General features: G+C 46.5%; 1 protein-coding gene across 1 annotated transcript in view; it reads right to left on the bottom strand.

Moving 5' to 3' along the window:
* Positions 1–401: 401 nt before the first annotated feature.
* The window catches only part of Smyd1 (SET and MYND domain containing 1), a 50,920-nt gene continuing 37,457 nt past the window's right edge, over positions 402–13,864 (bottom strand). The window contains exons 5-9 of the mRNA XM_059256709.1: positions 13,306–13,495; positions 5,462–5,554; positions 3,503–3,666; positions 1,466–1,634; positions 402–729 (exon numbers count right to left, since the gene is read on the bottom strand). Of these exons, the coding sequence (XP_059112692.1) occupies positions 571–729; positions 1,466–1,634; positions 3,503–3,666; positions 5,462–5,554; positions 13,306–13,495 (775 nt within the window). The 3' untranslated portion in view covers positions 402–570. The remainder of the gene's footprint in view (positions 730–1,465; positions 1,635–3,502; positions 3,667–5,461; positions 5,555–13,305; positions 13,496–13,864) is intronic.

The following is a 13,864-nucleotide window of genomic DNA, read 5'->3' on the forward strand; positions in this document are numbered from 1 at the left end:
CACAGGTGGTCTGAACAAGGCCCCTGCCTCTTTCTAGATACTCTCCCAAATGGGTTTCCTGTCTCTGAGTGGATCTCAAAGGGCCAAACACAGCCCCAGTCCTTTGTTAATAACTCCACACCAGCCTGACATTATCCATCCCAGTCTGCCAAACCCTAAATATTCCCAGGCATAGGTGAGACCAGCCGCCCCAGAGACACTGCACAGATAGACAAGCAGTCATCTGAGATTCTAGGTACCTGCCACCCTTAGCTCAGGTGTCACACCACACACACACACACACACACACAGGCACACACACACACTCACCTCTGTCCATAGAGTTCGCCATTACATTTACTATTACGCTGTGCCTTTTTTTGTTTACATTTGTCCTTCTAGCCCAATTATAGTTGGGCTTCTTTATTAAATAGATGATGGAACCTTGCACCTGACACATACAGAAAGAGTTGGTCTGGGGTGAGATAGAGCTAAGCCAAGTTGAACTGAACCAAAATGACAGTGGGGGACCCAGGGTAATGATCTCCCCAGCTCCCCAACCACACTGCCCCCGACTCTCCAACAAGGTCCTCATTGCTTCTTATGGAACAGAGCCGGGGCTGGTTCATTGCTGGGCTCAGCCATGACCTGCATGGGCTGGTTGTTCAGGGCAGCCTCCCGCATCTTGTGGTACATGAATTCATTCTGGCGGAACATACGCAGCTCCATCTCTGTCTGCACCCTCATGGCCTGTGGGACACAGATAGCAGCATTGAGTGACACATCCCCATGGCACGGTCCTGACATATCTTTGGATAAATGACTCCTGGTCAGTAAGATTTAACTCTATCCCTCCAGAAACAAATGTGTGTGTAAGGGGGGGGGGCGCCATTGTAGACTGATGGTGTAGCAGCATGCCTAGCATCATAGGGAGAGGGAGATGGACCCGTGAGATGGTAGCTGCAAAGTTGTTTTCCCCAGAGAATGCTTCTTCTCACTGTTGGCTGAGGACCTGGATCTGAGCCCTGGATCCTGACCTTTGTGCTTGTAGGACCTAATGGACTTAACCACAGCATGTTGGGAAGATTATAGCGAATAACACACAACAAAGTCTTTGTTCTCCCACGTATCTACTCAGAATATTCAGAAGAGCTAGCTAGCTGTTCAGAGGCTCAGAACACCACAGTAGGTAAGACTGACAGAGACTGCCTTTGACAAGCTTAATATGCTAGATACAAAATTAGCCATCTCTGACCTTACTGTCAAACCACTGGATAACAATAGATGAGTACTCCCCTCCCTTGGGCCTCTGTTTCCTCATATGTAACATGAGGAAAATATGTAAGGCTAAAGCATTCTAAGTTCCTTTCTGGTCTGGCTAGCAGTCTACAGACTTCCATAAAGCAAAGTCCAGATGAGCCAGGACTCCCATCTCAAGAGACATTCAAATAAGACAGTGACTGCCCACCTCCAGGATGCTGTTTACCTCTAAGTCCTTGGTGATAGGGTGGGAGGGTCCGTGTGTCACCAGGAGAATTGCATAGGCTTTGCAGATCATCCCGTGCCCCACTTCGATGTTACCAGCATGCCAGTTGGTCAGCCCTGCCCGCATCACAGCCATGCCCAGCTGGGCATTGTTATGGTGGTAGAGTTTCCTGCAGAGGCACAGGAAGTAAACAGGACTCATCGTCCCAACCTTCTTTACATCTGTACAGCACAGAACAACTCCTAAAGTACTCTGCCCGATGTCGTTGTCAACTTGACGTAATCTAGCATCACTTGGGAAAAGAGTCTCAATGAGGAATCTTCCAGATTAGGTTGGCTATGGGTATGTTTGTGAGCAACCATTGTGAGGACCTGTGGTTAGCACCATTCCCTGAACAGAGGACCTTAAACTTTGTAAGAGCAAGATTGCTCTCTGCTCTTGAGCATGGGTGTGATGTGACCTCAGCGTCCCTGCAATGGTGGACTGTGACCTGGAACTGTGAGCTCAAATAAACCCTTCCTCTTCCAAGCTGACATGTCAGGGTATTCTGTCACAGCAAATGGAAATGACACCAAAGCCAGTACTCTCGCTGATCAAGTCCGCCTGTCTTCCCACTCGTGCCGTGGGGCACCAATGGCTTGTTGTGGGCTTCTGAAATCCACAGAGCTGACCAGTTTTCTACACAGTGAGGCCAGGAGAGTTGGGACTCTGACCTGGACCACCAAGCCAAGGCTTCATGGACAAAGAGGGCCACAGCTGTACTCGGAGCCTGAGCACAGGGAGCCAGGTACCATCTGGAGCACCCCCAGTTTTCTGGGGAACATGAAAAGAAGCTCAAGGCGGGAAGTCTAACTTCAGTGTCCTTCCTGGGGCTGCACTGTATTTTTCTTCTCCTGGCAGGGCTCCTTCCTAGCATGCTGATCCATTTACCTGCATTTTTTAATGAGCAGCGTCCTAAAGAAAAGCCTTCTTAAGGCAACTTACTCATCTGATCAGAAACACAAATTCCTAAGCTCATGTGAACATAGAAGGCAAGAGAGAACATTGGTGGAGGGGAAATGAAAAAGCAGCATATTATCATTTATAAGCAAGAACAGCCTCTCTCTCTCTTTATAGCAGAGCTGTGAAAAATATTTGCATGTATATGTATACATATGCACACATACTTATGTGTCTATATGGACACACATGTGTACATATGTAAAGATCTACCCAATGCCAATATATTGCTACGGTTTGGGTAAGTACCCACCCCAAGGCCAATGTGTTATAGGGGTGGTCATAGGTTATTAGAGAGAGAATAAAAAACTCTCCAAGCATTTAAAATCAAGCTTCATTTAGGAAAATCCAAAGCAGAAGATGCCGCTCAAATGACAAATAAGGAAGTAAAGCACAGGGACAAATGGCCAAACGAACGGAAACACATGAACTATGAACCAATGGCTGAGGGGTCACCAACTGGATCAGGCCCTCTGAGTGGGTGAGACAGTTGATTGGCTTGATCTGTTTGGGAGGCATCCAGGCAGTGGGACCGGGTCCTGTGCTCATTGCATGAGTTGGCTGTTTGAAACCTGGGGCCTATGCAGGGTCGCTTGGCTCGGCCTGGGAGGAGGAGACTGGACCTACCTGGACTGAGTCTACCAGGTTGATCTCAGTTCGAGGGGAAGGCTTTGCCCTGGAGGAGGTGGGAATGGGGGGTGTGTTGGGGGGAAGGTGAGGGGGGCGGGAGGGGGGAGAACAAGGGAATCTGTGGCTGATATGTAGAACTGAATTGTATTGTAAAATAAAAATAAAAAAAATAAAAAAAAAAACAAACACATCAGAGATGATAACCAGGCCTCATCTGAGTATCACCTCTGACTGTTCAATCATTACTGCTGGGACACCACGAGAAAAGCTTAATTTGTAAGGAGAAGTGCAACTGTGACCATGGCCATTGGAGGTGTAGGAGGGGCAATCAAATGTGTGCCATCTCTTTGCCATCCCTGGAACAGAGGGTTTCCGGGAGACCACCTGAGACCCAGGACCATCACCTACGTGTAGCCGTCCACCATCCTTCTGGCGTAGTGCGAGGCCTCCTCAAAGGCCTGGAGATAGGAGAGGACCTCTGACGCGATGCTCAGCAGCCGAAGCACGTAGAGGTTGGTGTCGGCAAACACTGGTTCCTGCTTCTCCAGGCACTCCCGGCACAGCTTCACAACCTGGAGGGAGACACAGCTTCATCACCACTGTACCAGAGTGTGTGCTTAACTGATGGGTGGACAGCAAGACAGCACTAGACTCACTCTTTGAAAGCTGGAGAAAGAAGGGGGAAAACAAGGCTTGTGGTATGAACTAACAAAACGACCTTCCTGGCTAAGACGCTGGTGTGGGAAACGGTAGGGTTGAGCCAAAAAGATGATACAACAAAGTGAGGAAGTTTGCCTACTCGAAGTCAGTATGTATGCAGCAGAGAGGTATGTAAACTACACACGCATATATGTGTGCCTGTCTACACATACACTAAACTTGTGTGTATATATGTACACGTATGCATGCATATGTATAGATATACACAATGTAAATACATTGATATGGTTTGGGTACGTGCCCACCCCTAAGGCCTATGTGTTCAAGGGTTAGTCATCAGCCTGTGTTGTTGTTGGGAGGTAGAACTGAAGAGAAGAGAAGCCAAAGGAATGGGGCCCATGGAGCCCCACCCATGTGGTTCCTGACACATGCCTTTGCCACAGATTCCTTACCATGCATAACACTTCATTTTCATGGCTTCCTCTCACCTGACAGAACTCAGTGAGGGGACAAAGAGAGTGTCTTGCATTGGTCACCCTAGTAAGGGTTCATACATGTGCAATGGATGAATCAGTAAAGGAGAAGGAGAAAAGGAATGAAATGAAAGAGACATGAAGTGAAATTAACCACCAAATTAACACATCCTAGTAACAGTCACCCGTGGCTCATCCAAGCTGCATAATGAGCTTGTGGGGCGGGGAGCCACTGATTCATGGTGCCTCTGTTCTATTTCAGAATGAGTAGGTTCCTGTTGAGGGAGAACTCTTCGTACAGCTATCCCATTGTCCCAATAAAGCCACCTTGATCAAAGGACCGAGTCAGTGATTGGCCAACTGGGATTAGCCATAGAGATCTTGGAGAACTGAGGAGATCTGCTAGAAAGGACAGAAAGAGAGAAGGGAGGATTTCTGGGAGAGGTGCTTTGGGGAAAAGTGGAGAGAGGGTCACTGTCCTTGGATTTGTTAAGTCTCTGCCTTAATTTCTGACTCCCGAGTTTTTATTACACTGGAGTAATTTAGATATTCATTACAGATCCCAGCTTAGAGGGTGAGACACAAGAATTGACTTTCAACAAGCTGTTGAGATGAATTCAAAGCAACTTCTCAGGTATGGTGGTGTATGCCTGTGATCCCCATACTCAGGCACACAGAGAATTCAAGGCCAGCCTGCATTACATACAGCCTTGTCTCCAAAAACTAACGCAGCAGTATCACCATAGACCACTTGACTATACATTGAAAGCCTATGGAAGCTATGAAGCCTTGATGCCTAGATCCCTCGAGCAGAGATTTTAGAGACACCGTCCTGGTTGGAGAAGAGGCACGAGGTGTTTACACAGCCGATTACAGTATAGAGACATGAGAATCTAGGGGGCTTCAGGAGCCAAAGTTGAATGCTTAGCAGGCCACTCTCGGTGTCCTCCAAGGCCATTGTCACTCTTCCATTTCTGATGGTACCTGAGCTATCACAGGCCCTCCTCCAGCCCCTAATACGTGGATCCAGCAACGTTTGCTCTCTTTGAACAGATTTCACTGGGTTGAGTAGTCACTGAGAATACACCTTTAATGGGTACTATAGTTGAAGGGTATGAGAGAAACGGCCTTCCAGGAAACACGACCTGCTCAGCAGTCTCCCCTCTCTGTTCACATACGTCCCCTACTTTCCACCCTCCTCCCCATCACTAGCCTCTGTTAAAAGTGCTCTCACCTCATGATACAAACCCTCAGAGCGAGCCTTGTCTATTTTTTCCAGTGTATCCTTTGAGAGTTGTACTGTCTCCTTCACCACTTCCGGGGAGGGCTAGGAAAGATAGGGGTATCCAGTTTGAGATCACCTCACGGGGCAGCCCATCTTATCTCGGAGTTCCTGAAGGCTGGGAATGTAGTTCCACGGTAGAGCACTTGCCTTGCATGCATAAAACCCGAGATTCAATCCCACTACTACCAACCCGAGATTCAATCCCACTACTACCAACCCAAAGAAACGAAAGCAAACTATCTTCCAGTGTCTGCCATCTTTGACGTTCACTGTAATGTAGGATCAGAACCTCACACATTATAATGGTCTCATTTCTCCAAGTAGGTAAAGACCCCTGCGGTTTTTCCAACTGCTGTTTCGTGCTTCTTCTTCTCGACTTCTTAATTAAGCTTGTTGGTTTTGGAGGATTTCACACATGTGCACTGTATTCACGTCATTCCCACCTTTTCCCTACTTCGATCCCTCCCGTCTTTCCCCACTCCCTCTTGGTGTTGCTCACAAGTGTTTGGGGATGACCACTTGGCTTGAGTAACTTACCAGGAAGCTCATCCCTGGGGAAAACTGATTCCCCCTCTCCCCGCAGCCATTGACTGCCTGTAGCTCTTCATCTAGGGACAAGGCCTTATACGAGTTGCCCTGACCACACTGGTATATGGACCATTGTCTTTATGCAGGTCTTGCTTAGGCAACCACATGGTTTCCTGTCACATCTAGAAGACACTATCTCACAGCAGGCATCCTGGTTCTCTGGCTCTTACAATCTTTCTGCTCCCCTTTCTGCCATTTGCCCTGAGCCTTGGGTATAGGGACTGCAGTGCAGGTATATCAGTTGGGGTTGGTCACCCCACAGTCACGGATGCTCTGCATTTTGACCAGTTGACTGTCATAGACTCTCTCGGCACAAAAAAAAAGTTTCTTTGATGAGGAATGAGAACTACACTCATTTGAATATAAGGATCAATATTTAGAGTACAGTTAGAAATTATATTGGTTTAGGAAAGTAGTAGGTTCTCCTCTGGGGTCCATGAGTGGTTGGCTACATTTACAGTGCCAGGCATAAATTCTTTCCAAGTGATCAGGCTTTAAGTCTAATTAGACATCTGTTGTTTACCACCAAGACAAAGTTGGCACTATTGCGTCACCGAGGATATCTTGCTGGCCAGTCGTTGTTGTTTGTAGGCTTCCCGTGTGGGCAGAACTGCTGATTGTTTTTCTCCCTTGGAAGACCGCATAGCATCTTCCAATACTACAAGCGCTGGTCCAGCTCAGTCCCTCCAAGTCCTGTGTCTGATGTCTGTACTGACTTCTGTAAGAGGGTCTTACCTTCAAGTGCTGGGAGACAACCAGGGCAATGGTAGTGGCCTGTACTGTTTTTGGAGTCTGTTGGACATTCCTGACTCACATCTCAAAGGGAGGTTTCATGTATGTGGCACTGGAGTTTTTGTTAGACAGTCTACAGGGTTTTTTTTTTAGGCGGGGGAAGCATTATCACTCAAAATTGGGTAACTCTAGTTAAACACACACACACACACACACACACACACACACACACACACACACACACGAGTGCGGTTTCAATATGGATTGTTAAATAGGCTTATGCAACCTGAGCTAGGCCTGTTTTTTTCTTTTCAATTAAGTGTGTGTGTATGTGTCTATGTGAGTGTATGCCAAGTGTGTGCATATGCCTCCAGAGGTCAGAAGAGGGCATTGGATTCCAGGGAGTTGTGAGCTGCCCAACATGGGTGGTAGGAATGAAACTCGAGTCTTCTGGAAGAGCAGCAAGCACTCTTACCCACTGAGCCATCTCCAGCTCCCTCTTCACACTTTGGTGAAGAAGGCTCAGAACCTTGCCACCACCCAGTCCTGGGAAGTCTGGCTCACTGCTGGGCTTTTGCACACTTGACATTGACTCCGCATGTGTTTCCTCTAGAATTTGGACTGGGATCCTGTTGTCTAAAATTCTTTGCTTCAAGTCAACCACTTAGTCTACAGCTAGGCCTTGTATTTCTGTCTTCATCTGAGTCACTGATTTAAACACACAGAAGTGGAGCCAGCCGCAATAGTGTGAGTCTATAGCCCCTGTACCTAGGAGGTGAAGGGCGGCAGCATCTGGAGTCTAAGGGCAGTCTGGGTTACAGGGGACCCCTTCTCAAGAAACCAATAAAATAAAATTACTAAATAATTACTAGCCAGGGCAGGAATAAAGTTGAGGGCCTGATCCAAAAATCACATTCCAGTGGCCACTGGAGCTTACTAAGAGGGCTCTTCTGATTATGGTCACGCAGACCCTCCAATTGTCTTAGCATGCAGCCATTAGTCATTCTTTAATCGAAAGGATAACATGAGAGATTTTTGTCAGCTCTCTGAAAGCCGGACTCATCTGCCTTCCCACATTAGACAGACTAAGCAGTCTAGTGCTAAAGCCTTTCAAACTTGGTTTTGGTATATGAGATAAGGAAGTATCACAGTTACAAAAACAGTTCCCATGAGGATACAATTAGATTTTTGTTTTTTGGTTTTTTTGTTTGTTTGTTTGTTTTGATGGGGGAGAGAGTGCCAAATGTCTCAAAGTCCAAAGAAGGAGATGGAGAAGCAAGAGAAAAGGGAGAGTTAGAAGAGAAGCCCCAGGAGCTAGAAGAAGAAGCAGGAGGACGTAGCATGAATTGTTAGAAGGTCTTGCTAATAAAACAAACCTGGAGCCAGGTATTGGGGTGAATGCTGAAAGATCAGAGAAGCAGAACAAGCCACAGCCACCTTACCTTGCCGGATCCTCAGCTGATTCTATTTCCTCAGACTGGAAACCTCTGAGTCCTCATCCAAATGAATCTCAGCTGAACTGCTGCTCAAAAGCCTAAAAGCTTAACCAGCTCTAGTTCTTGGTCCTCACACCTTATATACCTTTCTGCTTCCTGCTATCACTTCCTGGGATTAAAGGCTCACTTCCTGGGATTAAAGGCGTGAGTCACCATGCCTGGCTGTTTCCAGTGTGGCTTTAAACTCACAGAGGTCCAGATGGATCTCTGCCTCCCAAATGATAGGATTAAAGGCGTGTGCCACCACCGCCTTGCTTAGGGTAGCTTGGGTCTGAGCTGGGGCCCACAAGGCCACAGGCAAGCAGCTGTTTATATGAATTTGTACCACGAACGTTGGGCACCAGATGTAGATGTAACAGTTTTATTAAATAAGAAACACAGAGCCAAATGCAGAGTTAAAAGCCCAAGAGGTCTGTATAGACAGGCAGTGACAAGGCAGAACAGAAAGTCAATAAAAAGACAGACACACAGGAAGTAGGTCTCTGTCTGAGGGGAAGGACGGCAGTGGCAGTGAAGGGTAAGAAAGGGTTTTTAGTATCAGCTCTCAGCTACTGCTCTGACCTGTTGGGCTTTTAACTCTGCATTTGGCTCTGTGTTTCTTATTTAATAAAACTGTTACATCTACAGGAGGAGGAGCCAGGGAAGTGGGAGGGGCTAGGTAAGGGGCGAGGTTAGAAGAGAAGGGGAGAAGCATCTGCAGGAGGAGGCAGAGAAGAAGGAAGAGGACAGAGTTATGAGGGATGCTTGTTCTTGATCTTGGAAAAGTAGCCTTGCAGGATAGAGAAAAAGGAAAACCTGATCGGCCTAAACAGACAGTCCAGAGGTGCAACCGAGGACAGTGTTTTATATTTTGTTTTTATTTTCTCATTTAAAACTTTTGGTTTGCATTTCCTGAGGGTTTTTGTGCACACGGGAAGGGGGTAGTGTAACTTCTGGTACTGACTGATAGTCTCGCTGGTGTGCTGACCACGGGACCACTTACAGGGCTGCCATAAAGTGTTAAAAGGAAGAGAAAAGAAGCAGCCAAGCTTGGCATGGTGGCTCAGTCCTGCAGTTACACAGCCCTTGGGAGGCTGAGGTAGGAGAGCCAGGAGTTCAAGGTCCTCCTTGGCTACACAGCAAGTGCAGGCCAGCCTGGGCTTCATGAGACACTGTCTCATAGAAAACAGAACAAGACAATTGTGATGACACAGTATATAGTTCAAGCTGAGAGGAACACTGCTAAATTCTCCCAGCTTTCCATTTTACAGACAAGGAAATAGAGGTCCCAAAGGAAGAGATTTGCCCAGGCTCAGACATTCAGGGTCATAGCTGGAACTAGAAAACAGATTTCCCCATTCTTTCTCGGTTGTTGTTGTTGTTGTTGTTGTTTTATTTGTTTTTACATTATTACTACATTATAATGACTTTTTAAAAAAGATATGATAGCCAAGCATGTCACACACCTGCAGCCCAACACTGGGAAGGCTGAGATGGAGGATGATGAATTAGAAGTCAGTCTGAGCTAAATAAGAGTTCAAGACAGCTCAAGCCACACAGCAAGACTTTACCTCAAATTAATTCATTAAAAAACTGTAAAAGCATACTTAATCTTTCCTGTCCAAATATTTAGGTTGAGTTAATTTTTTAGAAGATAGATATGTATTTTATGTATATGAGAGTTTCATCTACATGTATATCTGCACACCAAAGATGGCATCGGATTCCATTACAGACAGTTATGAACCACCGTGTGGTTGCTGGGAATTGAACTCAGGTCCTCTGGAAGAGCAGCCAGTGCTCTTAACTGCTGAGCCATCTCTCCATGCCCAGGTTGAGTTACTTTTATTTTGAGTTCATTTGTTTACTTTAATGAAGAACCCAATTTAAGGCCAGCAAGATGACTCAATGGATAAAGACACTGGTCACCAAACCTGGTGACCTGAATTTAATCCCAGGGACCCACATGGTAGAAGAGGAGAGCCGACTCCCCCACATTGTCCTCTGATCTCCACATGCACACACACACTTACATACATGCATACACACACACACACACACACACATACATACATACATACACACATAAATAAATGTAGTTTTTGGTTTTTGTTTGTTGGGGGGTGGTTGTTTTTGAGACAGGGTCTCTCTATTATGTAGCTCTGTCTGTCCTGGAACTCACTATGTAGACCAAGCTGGCCTCAAACTCACAGAGACCCACCTGCTTCTACCTCCCTGGACTTAAAGGCATGTCCTATCACACCCAGCCAATAAATGCAATTTAATTTTTTTTTTTTTGGCTTTTTCCAGACAGGGTTTCTCTGTGTAGCTCTGGCTGTCCTGGAATTCGCTCTGTAGACCAGTCTGGCCTCGAACTCAGAGATCCGCCTACCTCTGCCTCCCAAGTGCTGGGATTAAAGGCATGTGCCACCACCACCTGGCTTCAATTTAAATTTTTTTTAAATAGAAAATCCAGTATGGTGTTTAAGAAATATTAGAAAGATTTTGCTTTGAATCTAGTTAAGTTCAAGCAGAAATCATCGACCTTTTATCAGAGACATGTCAACCTGAGAGATATCGGCATGTTATCACTACTAGCCACCTATCTATTGTGACAGGGTAGGACCTGAGACCACCCATCACCTTCTGAACTGTGGAAACCCACCAAATATATATATAAAGACCTAAACTACTCTGTGTTGTATAATTTTGAAAGGAGGAAAAGAGGATCTTGTCTACTTACAAAAACACACAACTGAGTGGCAGAATGATTGAGTTAGGAAACACATGCTCAGGGCCAGTGTCGGGGGCTCATGGCTAGCACATGATGTCCTCTGGTGCTAAAAGGGCAGGATGAAAGTGGATGTGGTCCCTTAGTCTCTGTAGTGTCCAAAGCATTGTGCACAAATACTAACAGTATGTAAGTCCCAGAATACAACACCTTTGATTCTGTGAAAAGGAGATTGTTTCTGTAAAAAACCAAAAACAAAACACAAACAAAAAACCCATAATCCTTGGCCCCAGCTACTCTATCTCCTGCATGGGAGGACTGACTCAATTTCTCTACCTCATGTTTCATTGATCTTCACTATAAGGTCACAGCTTCCTTCTATTTCTTTCTGCATAGATATTGACTTTGCTTGCATGCCAACATGTGCATGCCTGTTCCTTTTAATTTTCATAGCATGGTAAACAGACGTGATGTTATGAATTGAATGCCATCATCCTCTCAAAATTCCTGCATTGAAGTCCTAAGCCCCAAGACCCCAGAATGCAGCCTTACTTGGGAGTAGCATGCTTGTGGATACAATTCCTTTAAGATGAGGTCATGTGGAATGAAGTGGGGTGGATCCCTAACCCAACACAACTGGTGACCTTATAAAAAGAAGACTGACAGTGAAAGGGAAGCTGTAAAGAGACACCAGGAGAGAGCTTCCTGGGAGCGCAGGAGAAACATCTAGAATAGACCCTTCCCACATAGCCTGTCAACTGCTGAATAGTGGGCCTGTGGCTCTCAGGTCTGTAAGACAGGTTACACTGAGGTTTACACTACCCAGTTTGGGGCATCGGACATAGCAACTCTAGCAATCTAACGTATGTACATGACGTCCTTGGGCCCCTTAACTCATTTCCTCTGAGGACCAGATCTCACTGCAGACCTGCATCTAGACACTGCTTCACGCATTTGAATGGTTTAGGGCATTTCTTCTGTTCATATATTTCCATATGTGTATTGATTTGAGGGGTTCCCCCCCTCAGTGTTTTATTGTTCCTAAAAGCACCACCACAGTCTATTTTTATCGTGTATCTTATAGTAAATGTGTAGGTGTCTCTTCTGGGTAGATACTTGGAAGTGGAACTTCTTGGTAAAAATGTTTATATGCTATAGTAAGACTACAAGTAAGTTACTGGCCAGGAAATTGGGTAGAGCATCCCAGGGATGAAAGGGAGAGATGCTTGGGGGTGGGTAGGAGGTGGGTGGGGGTGTTTTATAAACATTAATGAGCACATACCCCACTAGGTAATGGAGCCATGAGACAGGTCATGTGACAAGCATCCTAGAATTCACCAGCACCTCTGCTCTGACCAGGAGCACATTCCTCCTACACACAGCACTCAGAGGGAGGTTTAGAAGTTCATGTATGTGTGTCCCACAGATGCCATCCGAGTACCAGTTATACAGAAGCATGCCATTAACTTCTTGCGCACTTCTATTGAGACCTCCTTACTGGGAGAAGAGGAAGCCTTGCAGACACTTTTTCCCACTCTGACTTGGTAGCCAAGTATTTTGTTCCCAGAGCTTTTTCCCCTTGTTGCTCTAATCACAGATCTAGAAACTGCCTGAGGCTTCTGACAGAGTTCTCTCAACAGTGAGAACAGTACCCCCACGCCTGTGCTGACTCACCCTCCACCCCTGTGTGCTCCAAGGGAGGAACTGGATGATCACGGATTGGCACCCTCTCTGGTTTCTGCTTCTTGTTTATACTGTTTATAAGTGTCTAAATATTTCAGTTTCATTTTTGGCATGTGGCTTTAACTGGACACCCTGGCATCTGGCATCTCAGCTCTCGCTCAGCTCAGCTGAGCTCCTGGCATCCCCCTTGGCAAGCGCGCCCCGTCTCCATAGTACCCATCTCTACAGAACTAGGAAAAGCATATTCAAATCCCTTTGCCTACTGAACTTTGATCTCTGAAGTTCTCCACACTATTTAACCTGCACAAGGGCAGGGTGGGGAGTTGAACCCTGCCGGGTGCCTGGGTGCCAGCCCTTTTATACAGGTCATCTTGTCCGGTGTTCATAATAACAGTACAGTCAGGCCATTGGTCTCCTTTCCCAGAGAAGACTGGCTTCTTCAAACTCCCCCCACCTTGCATCAGCTGGGACCTGCCCGCCCTGCTCTGTGCTCCATCCCATGCCTTCTCCTCAAGGATATAAGCCCCACCCTTGCCCAGCTCCTGGGAAGGCAGCCTCGGCCCCTGAAGCAGAGTTGTGTGTACCTTGGGGTCTTCCTTCACTGCCTGGAAGAGGTCATCCTTCAGCCCCTTCTGGCAGTGTTCACAGGAGCACTCAAAGTAGTACTGCTTCCTCAGCTGCTGTCTGCGCTCCTCGGTGAGGTGGAGGAAGTCGATGTAAGACACCGTCAGCTCCTCACCTTCTGAGATCTTGCCCAGGGCCCGGAGTTCAATTCTGGAGCAGGACGAAAGGGAATCAACAGAACCCATGCTGATCAGCATTCTCCAGGGGTTCCAGGAACCCAGCCTCAAAGACAACAATTTCCACGAAGGCTCTGAGAAAATGCCCATCCTTCCAGAAAGCTCACAACCTAAAGCAGAGTTATCAAGCTCATTTGATGTCACATCGGCTCCGTTCAGTTAACTTTTCTGGAATTGGTTCAAATAGAAGCCCCATAAAGGACTGGGCTTGACCTTAAAGTCCTTCACAGCTTCTACGCCCACAGTTTCATACACTCGGCTACTGATCTGTAACAGGATGGGAATAATAACTAAGAGAAAACAAGACCAGATCCAAAAATCACTTCCTTAGTTTGGAGATCAC

The sequence above is a fragment of the Peromyscus eremicus genome, chromosome 3, assembly GCF_949786415.1.
Source record: "Peromyscus eremicus chromosome 3, PerEre_H2_v1, whole genome shotgun sequence".
NCBI lineage: Eukaryota > Metazoa > Chordata > Mammalia > Rodentia > Cricetidae > Peromyscus > Peromyscus eremicus.